At 45.5% G+C, this 20050-nt stretch overlaps 1 protein-coding gene across 1 annotated transcript in view; it reads right to left on the bottom strand.

Annotated features, from left to right (window-relative positions):
• The window catches only part of PCDH15 (protocadherin related 15), a 314817-nt gene that overhangs the window by 97582 nt on the left and 197185 nt on the right, over positions 1-20050 (bottom strand). Inside the window, exon 18 of the mRNA XM_069018835.1 lies at positions 10044-10172. Coding sequence (XP_068874936.1) covers positions 10044-10172 — 129 coding nt within the window. The remainder of the gene's footprint in view (positions 1-10043; positions 10173-20050) is intronic.

Raw genomic sequence — 20050 nt, 5'->3', positions numbered from 1 at the left:
CAGCAGCTCGCTCCCCACAGAACGGGCACTGCCACAAAAACCCACCCAGCCGCCACCAAACCAAACCTGTACGATCAAAGCCACCCCGACAGCATTAAACCTTTAACGTGTATTACACCTTTGATATTTCCACCGGATAATCGCATAATACCCAACGTTATAGTCCCTAATGTAACCTATAATAGAACTCATAATTAATACAACATCTGGCGAAAGCCAACCTTCAAAAATCATTCCTAACGCTTTCCAGCCCCTCTGCCCCAGCCTGGAGCTGCAGGGCTTGGGGTGAGCCCAGGGCAGGACGCGGCACTTGGCCTTGCTGAACCTCAGCCCATGGATCCAGCCTGTGCTGGTCCCTCTGCAGAGCCTCCTGCCCTCCAGCACACCCACACTCCCACCCAGCCTGGTGTTCTCCTGAACTGACTGAGGCTGCACTCGATCCCCTTGTCCAGATTGTTGCTAAAGATATTAAGCAGATAGTTCCACACAGAGTAGCAAGCAAAGCATCATTATTAAATCCAATTACCTAATTGGGATTATACCACCATAACACCGGTGAAGAATTCACGTTTTATCACTCTAAACTTGAAAAGAGATAATGTCTTCTTTATGGATAAGAGAGAAGAGAAAAAGAGTTTAATCTGGTTCCTAAAAGAATCCTGTCTCAAGGGTGTAGAACTGTTCCCACATGGAAATCATTTCCCAGAGCCTCTTGGAGCCTGTGGGAAGCAGCTCCAAGAGAAGGACTTGCTGTTGGTGTGGACACTCTCTGTCCCTCTTTGCAGTCATCACTTTTTACCAAAATGGACAACTTCAACCCCAATTTCACCCCCAGATCTGTCACCAACAGGTGCAAGACTTGCCAGGAAGGTGAGGGAACAGGAGGTGTGGAAAACAGGGAGCTTTCAGAAAGCTCTGCTTCAAAAACCAGCGCTGGTTGAACTTACCCCGACCCTGACAACATGAACCAGTGATAATCCAATAAATTTAATCCCATTTGGTCCTTGCCAACATTGGGCTGAATTCCCTGAGTGAGCACGTACAGAGGTGGAGAGAAGCAAGGAAACAGTTCATTTCCATGTAACCTGAGTCCCAAACAAACTCCCAAAGCCAAGGAGAAAACGGCAGGACTAAAAAGAGGCGAGAGCACATTCCTATGCCCACTCAAGGCTTTCCACCACAACTCATCCCCACAAAAAATATAGTGAGAGTTATGAAGTTTTGGCAGGTGAAGGGCCACCAGCTGACAGCAGACCTTAAAAGAAGCTGCAGATCTGTTTACAGGCAGAAGTCTCAGCCTTGAAGAGGTTGCTCCTACCCAACACAAGGCAGCAGAAACAGCAGCTGTGATTGCTGGAGGTGGCACAGCCCTCAAAGGCCCCTGGGGACACAGACACCATGGAAACCGGGAACAAAAAAAAAAACCACCCAAAAGAAAACCAAAAACTCCAAACAAGAGGAGAGAACCAGTAAAAAGAAGGACATTTCAAAAGGACTGGAAGAGATTCCAAGACAGGGCCATAGTGTCCTTGCATCTCAAATGCTGGCCCCTTCCTACCTCTGCCATCTCACAGAATCACAGAATTCTGGAATGGTTTGGGTTGGGAGGGACCTCAAAGCCCATCCAGCCCATCCCTGCCATGGGCAGGGAACACCTTCCACTGTCCCAGGCTGCTCCAAGCCCCAATGTCCAGCCTGGCCTTGGACACTGCCAGGGATCCAGGGGCAGCCACAGCTTCTCTGGGCATCCTGTGCCAGGGCCTGCCCACCCTCCCAGGGAACAATTCCTTCCCAATATCCCATCCAGCCCTGCCCTCTGTCAGTCTGAACCCATTCCCTGTGTCCTGTCCCTCCAGTTCCTGCTGCAGGGTCCCTCTCCAGTTTCCCTGTATCCCTTCAGGCCCTGGAAGGAGCTGTGAGCTCTCCACACAACCTTCTCCTCTCCCGGCTGAGCAGCCCCAGCTCTCCCAGCCTGGCTCCAGAGGGGAGGTGCTCCAGTCCCCTCAGCAACTCAGTGGCCTCCTCTGGACCTGCTCCAAGAATTCCATGTCCTTCTTATTTGGGAGCTTCAGAACTGTGCACGGAATTCCAGGTGGGGTCTCACCTGAGCAGAATAGAGGGGAGCATCCCCTCCCCCCAGCTGCTGCCCCCTCCGTGGGATGAGCCCAGGATAGATCTCCTGGTGTTTACCCAGAATCAGGGAAAGTGTGTCCATCTGAAGAGACAGAGCAAGCACTGCTGCTATTCCAGTGACTCCTCAGATCTCCAGGATGACTCTTATTTCCATCTCTAATTTATAAAGTACTGCGTGATAAAACAAACCTGGAAACGTGGGAATATAAATGACTCAGAACTCTATATTCCAGCAAATACCTCCCACATTTATTAGAGATTCCATCACCTACGAGGTGACAGCCCTTACCTGATGTGCTAAATTCAGATTTGTGTTACCAACTCTGCTTCCACATTACCAGGAAACCCTCAGGAATATAAAGCAACTGTGTTCCAGAGAACAAATTATCTCCCTCTCTCTCAAACAGCAGCAAAACACAGTTCTGGGAGATGGGAATGACTAAGACACCTCCTGAAACATCATTAACTCTGAAACATAATGACAAGGGCTTGAATGTCAATATTCATGATATCATTATCATCTTTTTCAAAAGAAACCTCCTGTTACATTCCCAACTCCTGCTCATGATGGTGACAGGATTTAGGCAGGTTAACTGAGGATTTGAGCCTGGAATGCTGGAGCTGGAAAACAGCAAAACAAGGTTGTTATTCCTACTTGTCTCCAAATCACAAACATGATGGCTGGGTATCCCCCTTTCCTGCAAGCGGAAACATTTCTTAGAGACCACTCTGCCACACAAACAGCTTCCTGCAGTTCAAATTTCCCTTCCTCAGGAGCAGAAGTTCCCCATATTCCCTACCCAAGCCAACCAAAATCCTGATTTTTGGACAACTCCTCCAGTATTCCAGCAAACCCCACAGCTCAAGGTAGGAATTGTGCTGGAGGATCCAAATGATGCTGTTGGTGAGAATTATTGTTCTCATGGCAGATAACATGATTTTTTACTACTAGGGGTTTAATAGGTTTATTATTGAGGGCTTAATGAGTTTATTATTCTGGGTTGGAAGTATTCCCAAGCCCCTCATTTGTGTCAAACAGCAAATCAAGTGTGGGTGGGAGTGTTAGATTGGATTTTGTACTTGTTTTTCAGGGAGATTATAGTTTGTGCCCACAGGACAAAATTAATATCTCCTCCCAGGTGCAGTCAGAGGCCACAAATTATCTGAAGTGTGCCTGACCTCTTGGTCATAAACCAAATATTTATAAATATTTTAAGGAGGAAACATCAGTCATCCATAAAAGTTTGGAATTTTCCTAAAGTTCAGGAAGGCTTTTCCTCTCCTTTCTTGCTGTTTTGCCTGCTTTTACACAGCCTTTCACATTTTAATTTGCTCAGAGGGATGGAGCTGGAAGGAAAGGCTGGGAGAGATGGGATTGCTCAGCCTGGAGAGGAGAAGCTCTGGGGTGACCTCACTGTGGCCTTGCAGTGCCTGAAGGAGCTACAGGAAACATGGAGAGAGGCTTTGGACAAGGGATGGAGGGACAGGACACAGGGAATGGCTTCCCAGTGCCAGAGGGCAGGGCTGGATGGGATATTGGGAGGGAATTGTTCCCTGGCAGGGTGGGCAGGCCCTGGCACAGGGTGCCCAGAGCAGCTGGGGCTGCCCCTGGATCCCTGGCAGTGTCCAAGGCCAGGTTGGACATTGGGGCTTGGAGCAGCCTGGGACAGTGGAAGGTGTCCCTGCCCATGGCAGGGGTGGCACTGGGTGGGCTTAAGGTCCTTTCCCACCCATTTAGGATTCCTTGATTTTGGCTACCTTGAAATTTCAAGGCAAATTTGACTTGAGACTCAAATGCACGCATATGCTTTGGAAAATTCCTGCAGGTTTTGTGGATATCCTCCAGGAGCTTCAGCATCCTACTGAATTCCTGGGTCATGGCAGCTTATCCTTCACTACACTCAGAGCAGGATAAAGGAAACACCCTCTAAATGTTCAAACACTGCCACATTTTTAGGCATTAGATGAGCCAGAAGAACCTTGGTTGATTATTTCCATGGTCTCTGCTAATTCCAGTGCACCTGGAGGGTTAATTCCAAACCAAATTAAAGGTGACTCCAAATAAAACTGCGCATTAGAAGCAGTTAAACCCTAAGAGCAAATAAAAATGAAAATAAAAGAAAATCCAAAAGCTCATGGCTGCAAATCCAGCACTGGATGGGCTGGTGAACCTCCTACAAGAGTTAATCACATTTTAACACTTCAGAGCTTCTACCAGCCCAGCTTTCTTCAGGCTGGCACAAAACCAAATCCTGACTTTGGAGACTTGCTTGTCCTTGAAGGATGATACAAAATTTGGGGTTTTGATAAGTCTGTTCTTTGGCAATATGATCAAGAGATGAAACCAATGCATTCACACACTAGAAAAAAATAAAACACTAAAAAACCCTCCCGAAATGGAAACTTTCTAAATCACAGATGGAATACACTGTTCAGAATCTCCACATTTAGCTGGGTTCCCAAATATTTCTCCAATGTCAATCCAATTTGAAGTTATTTTATGAATTTCTCTTGACTTTGGGTTGGGAGGATCCTTAAAGCCCATCCAGTGCCACCCCTGCCATGGGCAGGGACACCTTCCACTGTCCCAGGCTGCTCCAAGCGCCATCCAACCTGGCCTTGGGCACTGCCAGGGATGGGAATCAGGCATCAAAATCCTAAAAGGGCATGAATTAGAGACATGAAATCGCTGATTCAGAAGATTTAGTTTGGCATCAGGCAGAAAGAGATAATAGGGCCTAAAGGCATCCCAAAATGTAAAGCGTCAGGAGACAAAAGCAAGAATTCCTTTCATGGAAAATCCTTGGGCTCTCAACAATCAGTGCCACGAACATGCTGATAACAAATATCAGTATTTCCACTGCACTAAAGCACAAACATTATTTGGAGGGCAAAGATGCAAATGAATGCACAAATAGAATAAATTTTGGGAACACGGAAGACGAGCACAGCTTTTGGAATCCCTTTAGCTTAAGAGGTCACGCTGTGGGTGGCAAGGAGCTTTTTTAACCTCTTTGATCCATGCCCAAGCTGACCTACATTCCAGGAACAGTGGAAAAAGATGAGGAACTGTGGCTGCAGCCACTGCAGCCAGATATCCTCCAGGAATTCCCTGGTGCCAGCAGAAAGAGGGAGTTCTGTCTAGCACTGAGGGTCTGGAATGGAAATAAATTGCCCAAATCTATGACCTCGTCTCTTTCTCCTCACGCCACAGCTTTGGACTTGAGACATCAATCTTGTGGTGAGAGGAATTCGCCTGTTAACAAACATGAAAATCCAACTAGCAGCACATGAAATTCTTTCTGTGACCAGCATCTCTATGAGGATCTTGACAGAGACAGTGCTGACAGTCTTATTAAAGTCCTTTTTATCCTTCCTGGGGACAAATTCCTTAATAAACTAAAGGAAATGATACCACCAAGGTTCTCTCCCAATGATTTTGTGATCATCCAGCCACTTACAAGAAACGAAGTCTGAGCTTTCTCTGGTTGGAGTTCACCTGCCACATTCTGATTCTCTGCTTTTGGGGTCTGATTAGCTTTTTTATGGATTCTGACTCTCAAATCCCAGCTGCTCCTGTTGGTTTTACACGCATGAGATGAATTCAAGCTCCATTGTTAGGCACTGGGTCATGCAGCGAGCAGGAGTCCTGGACTCACTCTGGGTATTTGGGATTTACTTCAGAGCCTGGGATTTTACTCTTCCCCAAAGACTTAAGTCCTTTCCCTCCTGGATCGTCCTCTCCTGCCATTAAATCCCCCTCTTTTCCTGATCTTGTTCTATTTCCTCCACCTCCAATTTTAATTCCTTTCCCTCCTGGATTGTCCTCTCCTGCCAATAAATCTCCCTTTTTTCCCAGTCTTCTCCTTTTTCTTCCACCTCTAATTTTCCTTCAAGTTGTCTTAGGGTCCAGGAAACTTGGGAATTTAATTTCAGGGGCCTGTATTTTTTAGCTCAGGCAAGGTGCAATCTGCAGTGCAGGTTTTGGGAAATCACACCCTTCACAGAGAAAACAAGGCAGTGGGGATTTAGCAAAACTCAGATTCCTTTCTAGACTTTTCCACAAGATCTTGTCATGTAATACAATAATGGAATCACAGATGCTTTGGGATGCAAGGGACCTTAAAGCTCATCTCATTCCAAGCATTCCATGGGCATGGGCAGTAATTCTTCATCAGCATTTTAAGGAGTTTTCCTGCTTGTAGAAACACACGATGAGCTGCTTGTGAGGGATCTCCAGAGGTCATTTAGTCCGACACAACAAGCCTTACCCAACAGCCATGAAATTTAAACTGGGCTTTAAATCCAGGGTTTATCACCTTATGAATTTATTAAACAAAACCAGGAGCCTGTTAGAATTCACTGATACCCACAGACAGAAGGCTCTGTTGGGAAATAATTACATTTCATCAGCATTCAGGAGGGCCAGTTCAGTGCAACCAAAAAGATTCCTCCAAACTTTCCCATCTTTTCCTGTAGGTAGAATAACTCCATTCTAAAAACCAACTCTCTTAAAGCATTTCTTCTGTAATTTAAAACCAAGCAGGTGACAGAGGTATCACACACCCTGCAAACTGCTCTCACTACTGGAATTAATTTATCCTGTCTCCATTTTAGGGAAGATCCACGGGCCAGTGATACTTGAGCACATAATTCTTTATCCCTATTTTCCATCTAATTTATTCCCTAATTTATCTCCCCTTGACAGCAACACGTTCGTGTTGGAGACTGCAGACAGTGCTGATCAGCAACACAAAAATACCCAACAATAAAATTATGGGGTTGGGTGAAAGAATCTGGACATAAATAAAGCCCCACATGGATAAAAACTTCAGTCAAGTGATGTTTTTCCTCTCCTGGGCCCCATCAGCTCAACAGCTTCTCACTTAACCCCAGGCTGCTTTTTAGAGTCTGCAACAAACTGCTTGGCACTGTCTTCCCCTGCCCAAGGATGTGAACATGCCTGCAGATCAATATATTGATCCCTTTCCTAAATGCTGTTCCATCTTTTTTACCTCCCATGCCCTGGGATTGATGAAAATGCAGTGTACAACACAGATCATCACCAAGCCCCATCTCCAGCTGGTTTAGGCTGCAAGAAAGGGCCTGAATTTCACTGTCAAGTTTCCAGTTGGAGTTTCTGGATTCCTGGGGGCCCTTTGTGGAGACTTCCACGCAGCAATTGTGCTTCTGCCTTGCTGCAGAATCCCCAGGATTGGATGGGAAAGAGCAGCAGGGAATCCAATCCACTCTGACAATACAGTGTGGAATAAAAGGGATTGGAAACACATCCACTCCACCGGCAGCATTATCCTGGCTGGCTTTTGTTCTCTTAATCTTCAGGAGGCTCCTGGAATGCCCTCAGGCAGTACTCCAGTGCCAGGGCCTCCAGGAGCTCCAGCTGGCAGCAGAGCTGCTGGAGAGGGAAAGCACTTCCAAGTGTGGATATCGCCTGCCTGCATGGAACCAACCCTCCAAACCCTCCCTCTCCCACAGGAAAGCTCTCACTGGCCTCCTGCTGCATCTCCTTGGGAGACTACCCCCCCAGATATTACCAAAATCCTTACGGGAATCCCTCTGGAAGCCCAGCTTTCCCATTGAAAACAAAGCAGAGCATGGAAATCTCTTGTCTGTGCCAGGAGTTATTTCTGGGAGTGTTCAGATTCATTGTTTTAGCCCCCAAATTGCTTAGAATCCCCATCCCTGGAAGTGTCCAAGGCCAGCTTGGACAGGGCTTGGAGCAAGCTGGGATAGTGGAAGGTGTCCCTGCCTGTGGCAGGGGTGGAATGGGATGAGATTTAAGATCCCTCCCAGCCCAAACCACTCTGGAATTCTGATGGTGAGCTCAGGCACCCAATCCTGAGACCAAACCTCATGGTCAAAAATCCTGAGGGATCAAAGTGGTTGAGCACCTTTTCCATGTCCTTCCTCTCCAGCTCCTCTGCTCCCACGAGCAGCAGGGTCAGATCTTAGGTTTTAAGGTAAAAATCTCTTGCTAAACTATTTCCCATGGCTAAAATGGGAAGATGGCATTCAAAAGGGAAAGGGATTCCACAAAACCTGTCATTTTATTCAAAATCCACTGTACCACTGCTTGCTCTGGTGGATTTTGGAAATGAGTAAAAAACTTCCTGAAAAGCAGCTTTGTTAATCGGTGTGTGGATTCTTGGTAGGGAAAACACACAGCCCAATAAGGATTATCTTCCGTTATCAGGCTATTCCCACCTAAAACAGGCCTTTATGTACATTTTAACCACATCAAAGCTTCCACACAAAATTTATTCCCATTAACACCTCTCCCATACCCGCTGTGGTTTTATCTGCAGCGAAGCACAACACACCAAAAGCTATTTCAGTTTTTAAAGAACATCCTCAAACAACACAGCTACACCCAAACTCTCATCACCATTATTTCAATAACCTCACTGGAGCCAGAAAAAAATTCCAAAAGCCCCCATCTCTCTTTTTTATACCGTGGAATGGCATTTCCGATGGATATCTCTGTATCCATTTGCAGTTGGGAACATGAGACTGTAGAAATACACCCAGTATTTGAGCTATAAAGAAAAAGCTTTCTCCATCCAGGGATAAACAGCACAGGAAATGACAGAAGCAGTTTCTGTCACTCCAAGAAGGAATAAACTATCCCAAGGCTTCAATAAATATTTTCATTTCCACACAGCTTAGAAACTGCACTAATTTAGAAGCCAGAGAGCTTCTTGTGGCAATAACTTGTGTTTTACAGTTCTGTCAAAGCTAAAAATAGACCCAAGCTCGTGTTTGAGAAGATGATGGAGCCTTGAGGGTCCCCAGCTAAGCACAGAATGGAATTGAAAGGTATTTGGGACTGATTGGAGATGTTCCACCCATGCCTTTTAAAGATGCAAAATGCAAAACAACCACACAGGAAGGCGATGACAAAAAGCAGAGCAATCATTTAATGATTTATCAAAACTGACTTAATTGCACTGAGGGATCCCAACTTTGTCCAAGGCTCTAAACCAGCTCTGATGTCTTATTAAATAATAGAAGGATGGGAAGGAACATGATTATTATGGGTATTTGGGTTCCCATGGTACCGAAAATGTCCTATTTTTCTCAAGCTTCTACTTAAGGAGCTCCCATTTTCTCTTGATATGATTGCTACTGGAAAAACAAAACAAAAAAAAGGCAGATTTTCCACCTAAATTCCTGAAAAATGCTTCCCAATTCCTCTTTTACCTCCAGCTCCTGCTGGGTCCAACCTTAGTGCAGCCGATATGAGGCATTATTTTCAACTTCTAGATTAAAAACCCCTCTAATTCCTATTTGCTTCCTCCACTTGAGTCAGGAAAAACAGATATTACCAAAAAAAGTGATGTTTTCTTCAACAGACTGAATCCTCATCCAGAAGACCCCCAAGCATTATAAAAAGTTACAGCTTCAAACCCTCAAATTAACACTATCCCCTATTTTTATGCCGGGTCACCAATTATTTCACTCAAGGGTTTAACTGATTTTCCCCTTAATGGCCTTAAAATTTCCTCTAGGTGTGACAATTTCCTCCACCTGGGTGTCACCTGCTCAGCAGGTTTGAATTCTATTTCAAAATCAATCATTTAAAAACGTGGCAACACTGTTTTAACCTTGCAAATCTGTTACCAGCAAGTTTCAACAGTGGCATTTCCTTAAAAACCAGCTTTTAATGGGCTATTTCTAAATGAAAAAGTATTTTCAGTTATTTAGCACAGAGAAGAAAACAAGTCCAATATTTTAAAGCCCCACAATGTGAATTTGTAGCCACGAATGGAGAGTTTGCATTTAAACCTGAGATACTTGGATGGGTTTTTGTTTAAGGCACGATTATTTTGTGCACTTTCCTCATGGTCTGGACAATTTGGGTACTAAAATAAACAATTTTAATGACTTACCCTTACTTGACCAACAAAAGCATTGGCTTCCTCTTCCTGCACAGAGAGGTTTTTGGGCAGAAACATGTCAAAAACTGGTCCGTTGTCATTGACATCTGTCACCACGATATTGACAGTGGCAGTCGAGGTCTAGGCAGAAAAAGAACATTTGGAAGAAATTCTCTTTATTCTACAGCTTCCCAGGTGAAAACCCTACTGTTACTTATTAGACAGAATCACAGGTAAGCAGGTTATCAATGTTTTTTAACACGTTTTTGTGAAAAAGGAAGCATTTCAAGAGTTTATTTGGAATTTTTAGAAGACAGAAAAAGCTCAAGACTGACTCATATGTTAGATGCATGATAAATACCAGATATTTTTCTTTTTTATACATTATTTTAAGGATTCAGGAGTTTTTGTTGTGAGTGGGGGGAAAATCTGGAAATACCAAAATTTGCCAGGATGTGAAAAGGAAATTCAGTGATTTATCAATCAAAATATGCCACAGTGATTAATAACTGAGCTGATGAGGTGGTACAACCATCCTGTGTCACCCTCCTGTGCCATCCTTCCCCCACCCCACCCTCATGTTCTGCTTTGCAGCCCAATTTTAACATCCCAGGAGGTGGGAACAGCAGAATCAACTGTATTTAATATAAAATGCCAACAAAATATGTCTGTGCTACCTGTGGAGATTTTCTCTCATGACTGAACAGGTGGAGAGGGAAATACTTTGTTGGCTTGAGTCACATCCCTTTTCTCTGCTCCCACAGACTGACAGCTCCAGACCAAAACCCCATGTTGTTGTATTTCAGAAATTGTTGTGTTCAATATATTGATTTTTACATCAATTCATCCAACTCAGTGTCTTAAATCTTAAATTTTAAATGTTAAAATCTTAAATCCATCTTGTGCCTTCTGATACTTTCCATCAAACTCTGCTGAGGGAAATTTGGGCCGCCCTGGCCAGAGAGCCCTGGAGGGGCTGGAGCGTGTCCAGGGCAGGGAACGGAGTTGGGAAGGGGCTGGAGCCCCAGGAGGGGCTGAGGGAGCTGGGAAAGGGGCTGAGCCTGGAGCAAAGGAGGCTCAGGGGGGACCTTGTGGCTCTGCACAAATCCATGACAGGAGGGGGCAGCCGGGGGGGTCGGGCTCTGCTCCCAGGGAACAGGGACAGGACAAGGGGAAACGGCCTCAGGCTGGGCCAGGGGAGGCTCAGCTTGGACAGCAGCAGGAATTTCTGCATGGAAAGGGTGCTCAAGCTTTGGGACAGGCTTAAAAGGTGAGTGGTGGAGTCCCCATGCCTGGAAGTGTTTAAAAAGTGAGAGAAGTGGCACTTGGCAGTCATGGTTTAGTTGCACAGTAGTTCCTGGTCACAGCTTGGACTTGATGACCTTGGAAGTAATTTCCAACCGTAACAATTCCATGATTCCATGAAATGTTTATGACAGGACAGTCACAGAAATCACACAGCGGAGATGTGACCCCAGAAGAAACCCCTTGCTTTAGGCACAACAAACCTGTTTGAAAGTGGCACCTCACAGGCTTCATAAAGAAACCATCTTCCCTTAATAAAAACCCCAAAACAGCAAAATCAAGAAACAAAGGAAAAACCAAACCAAAACCCCAACCAAAAAGTCTGAATGGAGACCTGCACCTCCTGGTGCACTACTGCTGTTGGAATCAGGCTCTTCCCAGCTCCAGACACAGCTGGTATACCTTCATGAGATCCCCAAAGCTCCATAAAATAACTCCTTTCTACTTAAAAGGTCACAAATCCAGAGGATTTTTGAACCAAGCCAGCACAAGGTGCTTCCAGGCTGGCAGCTGCTGCTTGCTGAGCCCCAAGTTATTTGCTCATTGTTCCTGAAACTGCCATTCCCACATTCCATTTCCGTAAGGGAAATGCACTTTCTACCCTGTTGTCCACACAAAAGCCACTCCAGAACATTTGCTCTGCTGTGATGCACACTGAATGTAAATCAGCTTTTCCAAAGGGAACTCAATTCCATGAAATTCAGGGAAATAAACAGCCTTACATTTAATAAACTGAGGCAACGTGGTGTTAAATAACAATGGCTTAAGGCAGGAATTCCCATTTGGAAAAGATTTCTTGTCATTCCAGGTAATTTCACAGGCTGGGGTTGATCATCTGCAGCATTTCTTCTCTTTGAGAGGACTTTAGAAGGAGAAAGACAGGGAAAAAGGAAAAGGAATGTTTGGAATTGTTTTCCAACTCTTATTTAAGGATTTTCAGTATTTTTCACATTCTTTACTCATCTTAAGCACCCTCCCTGCCAGCCAACACACCCAGGCCGGTGCTCCACTTGTCATGTTTAAATATTCACTTCTGAATTTAAAAGACAAGACTTTTTGCAAAGAAATAATATTTTGCAAGGGAAAAAACTGCCTTCTTGAGATGGCAAATAGGAAAATCAGTTTTGAAAATGTTACAAAATTTTCTTGCTAAACTCACAAGGGTGCAGAAATAAGATCCTGTAAGAAGAGCAACATTTCAAGTAACCCCCTTTTTCTATTAGTCACAGTTTAGAAAATGATCAGATGTGAATGGATTCAGAATTCACTGTAGTAAGACCAATACTTCAAATAATCTTCTCTTTTTATTAATCACAATTTAGCAAATGATCAAAAGTGGGTGAAACCACAAGGAGCATTCAAAGCAGACTCTGGGTTAGCAGCAACACCCCTGGGTTTTCTTCCTTCAAATCAGTAAGAGACTCGGAAACTGAGAAAGGAAATGGGATTACTCCAAAACCCCATTTCACCTGAATACAGGAAACGTTTGTTATCTCACTGTTATCTCAGCAATGCCCACCTCCAACACGAAGTGGGAGTCACCTGTGTGTCTTTGAGAGCCGAACTTCTGCCATTACCATCACAAAGTGCTGTGATCAAAGATTATTAACCAAAATCAGAGTTTTTATATCCCCATTAGATGGCTCCAAAGATTTGTTGAAGCTCCCAGCCTCGGGCTGATGTGCTGTTCTGAAATAGCCTTTATTTGACAACCAGAATGAATTAGAGGGGCTTCTCCTGAACTGCAGCACAGAGCAGGATCAGGAACAACATCATCATCCCTGCTGGGAATCAGGGAAAAGTCACCAGACACCAAAATCCCATTGACTAAATAATCATTGCCTGTGTTCAGGGATAAACCAAAATCTCTTTTCAGCCTGACACTGGATCAGAAAGTACAGAAGGGTAGGCAGGCCCTGGCACAGGGTGCCCAGAGTAGCTGGGGCTGCCCCTGGATCCCTGGCAGTGCCCAAGGCCAGGCTGGACATTGGGGCTTGGAGCAGCCTGGGACAGTGGAAGGTGTCCCTGCCCATGGCAGGGGTGGCACTGGATGGGCTTTAAGGTCACATAAAGATCATGGAATCACAATTTGTGTTGGAAGGACCTTAAAGCCCATCCAGTGCCAGCCCTGCCATGGGCAGGGACACCTCCCACTGTCCCAGGCTGCTCCAAGCCCCAGTGTCCAGCTTGGCCTTGGGCACTGCCAGGGATCCAGGGGCAGCCCCAGCTACTCTGGGCACCCTGTGCCAGGGCCTGCCCACCCTCCCAGGGAACAATTCCTTCCCAATATCTCATCCATCCCTGCCCTCTGGCACTGTGACACCATTCCCCCTCCCTCTACCCCTTGTAAAATCCAACACAGGAAGGTTTAAAAACTGCTTTGGCTGGTTTAAAACAAGGCTTTTCTACAACAGAATCATCAAGCAGGGTTGGGAAAGGAATCCTAAACCTACTTCTGGAAATTCAACCAGGGGAAAAACCATCTCAGCCTCATATCAGGCATTTCCTATTCATTATTGCAGAAACCCTGCTTACTTCTCTTTTATAATAAACATAACTCAAACGAAAGACCCACAGCAGCAATTTATGTCTTTCTTAGGGGCCCTCAAATAGCTCTTACCTAGATAATTCTTCCCTAAGCAATAATTATAAAATTTACATCGCCTGCACAAATCCTAAGGATGCCAGGCCCTGATAAATGCTATGGATGATAAATTTGAAGGAAATTCCACTTTGTTCTTATTTTCTTTGTGCCTTGTCATTTAAATTGAAGTTGGGAATTGATGAGAGCATTCTGTGCCTTGGAGAGGAAACATTCTTAGCTCTGATGTCGGGCAAGTTTATTAATTCGGACAAACTCTAAGACAAACCTGTCATGTTGAGAGATAATGAGTTTGCAAATAATAAAATCGGAGGCGAAGCCCTTATTTGATCAAAAAAGAAATGGTAAACAATGCTGCTGATCTACGTATCAGGATTTATTGATATTCATCTCAAGAAAACGCTATTTGAGTGGTGATAGAACTAACAATTCCATTATTCTGTTTGCAGACCTTCTTTCTTTCCATGAGAAGTTTGAAAAAAGTATCTCCTAGCCCTCTCCACCTCTCCAAGCTATAAAGAGGAAATTGCCAGCTGGACTGCAAAGAAATTTTGGAGGCAAGACCCTGAGGTGAAGAGAAGAGTAATTCTGGAGCTTGTCAATAATTACACTAATGAGAAAAAATCCCAACAAGCCTGGAGACAAGACAAAGAGAAAAACTGTCAAAACACCAAAATAAAGCCCAAAGGGAAACTCCCAAAATGAAAACTGCTCACACATCCCAAAAGATAACAGGAAATATGAGTACTTCATGGGGAAAGCAGGAGAAAATCACGGACGTTGAAGGAACATCCTTGACAAACACATGGAATTGTTTAGGTTGGAAAAGCCCTCCAACACCAGCAAGTCCAACCCTTCCCCAGCACCGTCAAGGCCACCACTGGCCCATGTCCCCGACTGCCAGATCTGTATGGCTTTCAACACCTCCAGGCATGGGGACTCCACAACCATCATGAGTGCCTGTTCCTGCCAAGGCCTGAGCACCCTTTCCATGGGGAAATTCCTGCTGCTGTCCAAGCTGAGCCTCCCCTGGCCCAGCCTGAGGCCGTTTCCCCTTGTCCTGTCCCTGTTCCCTGGGAGCAGAGCCCGACCCCCCCCGGCTGCCCCCTCCTGTCAGGGACTTGTGCAGAGCCACAAGGTCTCCCCTCAACTTCCTCTTAATGAGAATTTATTCATTTGTATCCCTTATTTAGGAATTACAATCTGCCTCAAATCTTGGATTGAAAACTGTGGTCAATCTATTGCTTTATGAGAATTCCTTAATTCACCCCTTCTGTTTTAGCACATGGAATCAAGGCCTTCATAGGGAACATTATCCATGCTAAGCCACACAAGCACTGAATGTTTGGGAGGCTCCTAAAGCTTGCCCTAATAAAAGAGCTGCTGCAGGAAGAAAACCCTTCTCTCCAAGAGGAGGAAATCTGGCTGGACAAATTCCTCTCATGCAAACTGGAATTCACAGATCAGCTGGAATTTGTAAAGATTTCCTATACAAAATACAGAGCTTGTCAGGAAAAGAAAGATAGGCAGTGTCTCTAATTACAGCTTGGAAATAAAATAATTTGAGAAGTTCTTTAGAGGAGGAAGATCAAATCATGGATCTGTGTATATTGCTCCCTTTCATGTATGTAGGAATATTTCTTCTTGCTTCCTTCTTGCTGGATAATGGAACTCATGTGAAGTAGAGACAGGTAATATTCCAAGGAGTAACAGAAAAATTACTGTAATTAATGAATTCTCTGTCTGCTACTCAAGAAGTAAATCTTTATTTAAATTACCTTGATCCAGGGCTACCTGTTTGCTCTAAGGAAGGGAATTAATTCAAGTGTCATGGGAGACAGAGGCTCAGAATTATTAATGATCTTCTAAGATAGCCAAAATCCCCAAGTCTGACTTCCAGGATAAAACACAATGCACTCAAGTCACAGAATTCTGGAATGGTTTGGGTTGGAAGGACCTTAAAGCCCATCCAGTGCCAGCCCTGCCATGGGCAGGGACACCTTCCACTGTCCCAGGCTGCTCCAAGCCCCAATGCCCAACCTGGCCTTGGACACTGCCAGGGATCCAGGGGCAGCCCCAGCTGCTCTGGGCACCCTGTGCCAGGGCCTGCGCACCGTCCCAGGAGGAGATGAGGCTTCTTTAGGTTCCCTCAGTTCCCTGAGTACTTTTTTTCAGTACTTTTCAACTGTTGCTTCTTCCCATGACCTTTGAGGAACAGCAGAGTTCTGCATCCAGTTTGATCCCTGCCTTCAGGGCTAGAGCACTGGGTTCTGTCTCCTAAGGGTCATCTGATGGTACCTCTGTCTCCTCAGGAAATGTGGCCCCAAGCCATTCCTAGACTCTGCAGGGCTAAAACGATCCCTGTTTTTCCCTGAAGTGTTCACTGCAGAAGGAATGGGCACAGTCAGATTAAGAGGATGGATCTTGGATTCATGGCTTTCAGAGAAACCCTCCCAGAGCCAGGTCCCCTCTGATCTTCCCAATCCAGTGAATCTTGGGATATACCCTGAACAGCTGGATGGACAACAGCTTCTCCTGGGCTTCCAATGGCGTTTGATGGCCTGATGGTTGAATCTTCTAAGACAAAAAGATGAATTTGAACCCTGCCAGTAATTTCTGAGTAGCCTAAAGAGATCATGACCACAACGCACCCTTGTGCTCCTTCCACCACGTTAAAAAGGGAGCTTGGAGCTGGAGGTTGGGAACACACCCTGGATGGTTGATAACTTTTAAGAGCACCTAATTCCTAATTCCTGAATGGATTTATAGCCTAGGCACTGAGCTGCTCTGCTTTGCCAGGCAGAAAATCCCATTTCTGCAGTGCTGGCTGAGTATTTTCAGGATGAGACATTTGTATTTGGAGGTTGGAATTGCCCTTACGTCACACAAGACATGCTAAGAAAACACAATGGAGTTCCTGTTTCATCTCTCTAAATCGACTGACACACACAAGCCAAAAATCAAGAGCACAGAAGGCTTTTTCTTTCTTCTGACAAAAGCCATGTGTATTTATTTCAAACGTCTCCCTCTGAAAGGTGAAGACAGGAATTCTCTCTCACCTTGAAAACACATCCAAACACCCCTCAATTCGTGAACACAATTTGAGCTTGGAATGTGTTTTTTCCTTCGCACGCCACTCTGCCCATCTACAGCTAAAAGCTCATTACTCGGGAAATAAAAGCATTTTCCTGCCTGCTCAATTAATGCATCCTTAATTGTTTGTCGTGTCGGATTGTTAATGGTGACAGGGCATGTTTTCCCGGGAAAACCTACAAGCCTGTTAATGCTCCAGGTCATAACTCAGAACAACAATAATTTGGGCACCACTGCCGAGCATTTTAAGCAAGCAAAAGCATTCCAAGGCAGGGAACAGAAAAGTGATGAAAAGGTGGCAACCAGGCCACCCCACTCCATGGAAAGCTGTGGTGCTGGGTGAGGGCATAATTTTGGATTAATTTTGATGGAATTAGCAGTCCCCCAAAGTCAAATGGTGTCACCATGACTGTCACCACACCACATGAATGAGTTAAATCAGCCTTGGGGCTTAGAAAAGAGAAACCTCAGCTACTCAGTGCCACAGCAGTGTTGTCAAACCTCTCTAAGGTTAAACCTTTGGTAATGACACAGAAAAAGGAGCAAGAAAAAAGGCCAAAAACCTTAAACCCCCCCAAGAATTCAGGTGTGTGGGACCACAGACTTTCCAAATGCAAAAATGAGCTCAACAGACTTTGTAGATGATAATGATGATGATGGGGGTTGGATACAGAGTCCTCTAAAAGGAGAACCAATACCACATTGTATCCGTGTACTACTCCAATATGCCACGGATTTTAGGGAGGCACAGAGCACTGGCCTGCCCTGGTTGCAGCTGTGGAGGAAAGAAGTCCTGTCCCTAAAAATGAAGAATCCAGGAACTGGTGGGTCTGGAAAGGCAATAGTGAGATGTCTTCTCCAGTATGAGAGGAAACAGTCTCGAGTTGTGCCAGGGGATGATTAGCTTGGATATGGAGAAAAATTTCTTCCCCAAAAGCATTGCAAAACACTGGAACAGCTTCCCAGGGAAGTTGTGGAGTCCCCATGCCTGGAAGTGTTCAAGACACGTGTGGATGTGGCACTTGAGGACATGTTTAGTGGTGGAGCTGGCCGATGGTTGGATTTGATGATCTCAGAGGTCTTTTCCAACTTTAAGGATTCTGTGATCTCCATAAGTACAGGAAAGGCATCCAGAGGAAACACTGCTCCCCAGAAGGGTGGGGCTGGGGCTGCTGGACCCCAAGCAGAAGCATAAGCTCATGTGGGAGGTGTCCTGCTGTCCTCCAAACTCCTGGACACACCAGAATGGGAAGAAAGATGCATTTTAATGTGTCTCCCTGGGCCAAGGAAGATCCTGTCAGGGCTGGAGGTGCCCAGTGAGCCTTGCTTATCTCCATGGAGAAAAACATCCCTGGTTTTATGAGGACAAGAGAGTCATCACCTTGAGACAAAAAGCTTTCAAAGCCGCCTGGGATAAATCTCTTCCTGAAAGCATCAACAATTTCCAAGCATAGCAACCTTTCCCAGCTGAGGGATTCCAGTATTTTATACACTATTTAAAAATTCATGAGCAGAGGTTTTGCCCCTTTGCTTTCATGTCATAATGGCTAAAAAATCTTTGTTCACACAGAGTTTGGCTGGGAAATATTGTGGATCATGAAAATCTGGAGTGCTGGTTCCAATTTCTGAACCAGGATCACTGGCTAAAACTACAAACAGTGAACTTACTTAGGTGAGTATGAAAGCCCAATAAAAATGTTTCCTTCTTTGCACTCTGTGAGGGCTTTTAGGGCATCTTTATACTTGAAAGGTATGGATTAAATAACCACATTTAAATTGGCAGTGTCTGAGGAGTATCAGCTCTTGAGATCCTGTGCAACTGGAATTTATCCAGTGATCCTATGACTGTGGTTTACAAAACCAAGCCACAGAAATGTACAAATGCCATTTTCCATGTTGTAACTGAGGAGGAAAGCTCTCCTAGACTGGGTTTGTGTGGCAAGGTTCTGGTAGTGAGGGGTTATAGGGGTGGATTCTCTGAGGAGCTGCTGGAAGCTCCAACAGACCCAACTCTGGGAAATCCAGGATGGACCCACTGCTGGCCAAGGCAGAGGTGGTGGTGATGCCTCTAGGATAACTGATTTAAGAAGGAAAAAAGTCATTGTGCAGTTTTAATTGTGGCCAGAGAAGAGCAGGGTGAGAACATGGAAGAGGAACAGCTCTGCAGACATCCAGGGTGGGGCAGGAGGAGGGGCAGGAGCTGCTCCAGGTGCCGGAACTGGGATTGCCCTGAGATTCCATGGGGAAGCCCATGGGGAGGCAGCTGTGCCCCTCCGGCCCATGGAGGCTGCAGAGATCCACCTGCAGCTCCTGCAGGAGCCCACACCGGAGCAGGGGGATGCTGAGAGAGATGGGAAGCCCACACTGGAGCATGTGGATCCATGGAGAGAGAAGCTCATGCTAGAGCAGGTTTGCTGGTAGGACTTGTGACCTCTGGGGGACCCACACTGGAACAGCCTGTTCCCGAAGGACTGACCCCATGGAAGTGGATCCGCATTGGAGCAGTTCATGAAGAGCTGCAGCCCATGGGAGGGACTCATGCTGGAGCAGCTCATGGAGAACTGTCTCCTGTGGGATGGACCCCACACTGGAGCAGGGGAACGACTCCAAGTCCTCCCCTGAGGAGGAGACAACATGAGCAGCACAAACAACATGAACCCCCATTCCCATTTCCCTGTGCCGCTGGAGGGATGGAGGGAGAGCCCAGGAGGGAGGGAGGGAGGGAGGGAGGGGTGGTGGGAAGATGTTCTTTAGATTTGTTTTACTTCCCATTATCCTGCTCTGATTTTGTGGGTAATAAAATCAATCAATTTCCCCGCATTATTTAGCCCATGACAATGTTTGGTGAGGGATCTCTCTCTGTCCTTATCTCAACTCCTGAGTCTTTCCTTATATTTTCCTTCCCAGTCCAGCTGAGGAGGGCAGTGACAGAGCAGCTTTGGTGGCATCTGAGCAGGGTGAAACTACCACATCTAATTGAAAAAAACCCCATAACAATAACAACAAAAAACGCCCACAC

Source organism: Aphelocoma coerulescens, chromosome 6 (assembly GCF_041296385.1).
Source record: "Aphelocoma coerulescens isolate FSJ_1873_10779 chromosome 6, UR_Acoe_1.0, whole genome shotgun sequence".
Lineage (NCBI taxonomy): Eukaryota > Metazoa > Chordata > Aves > Passeriformes > Corvidae > Aphelocoma > Aphelocoma coerulescens.
The sequence above is the reverse complement of the archived record's forward strand: the minus strand, read 5'-3'. Positions and strand labels throughout refer to the sequence as shown.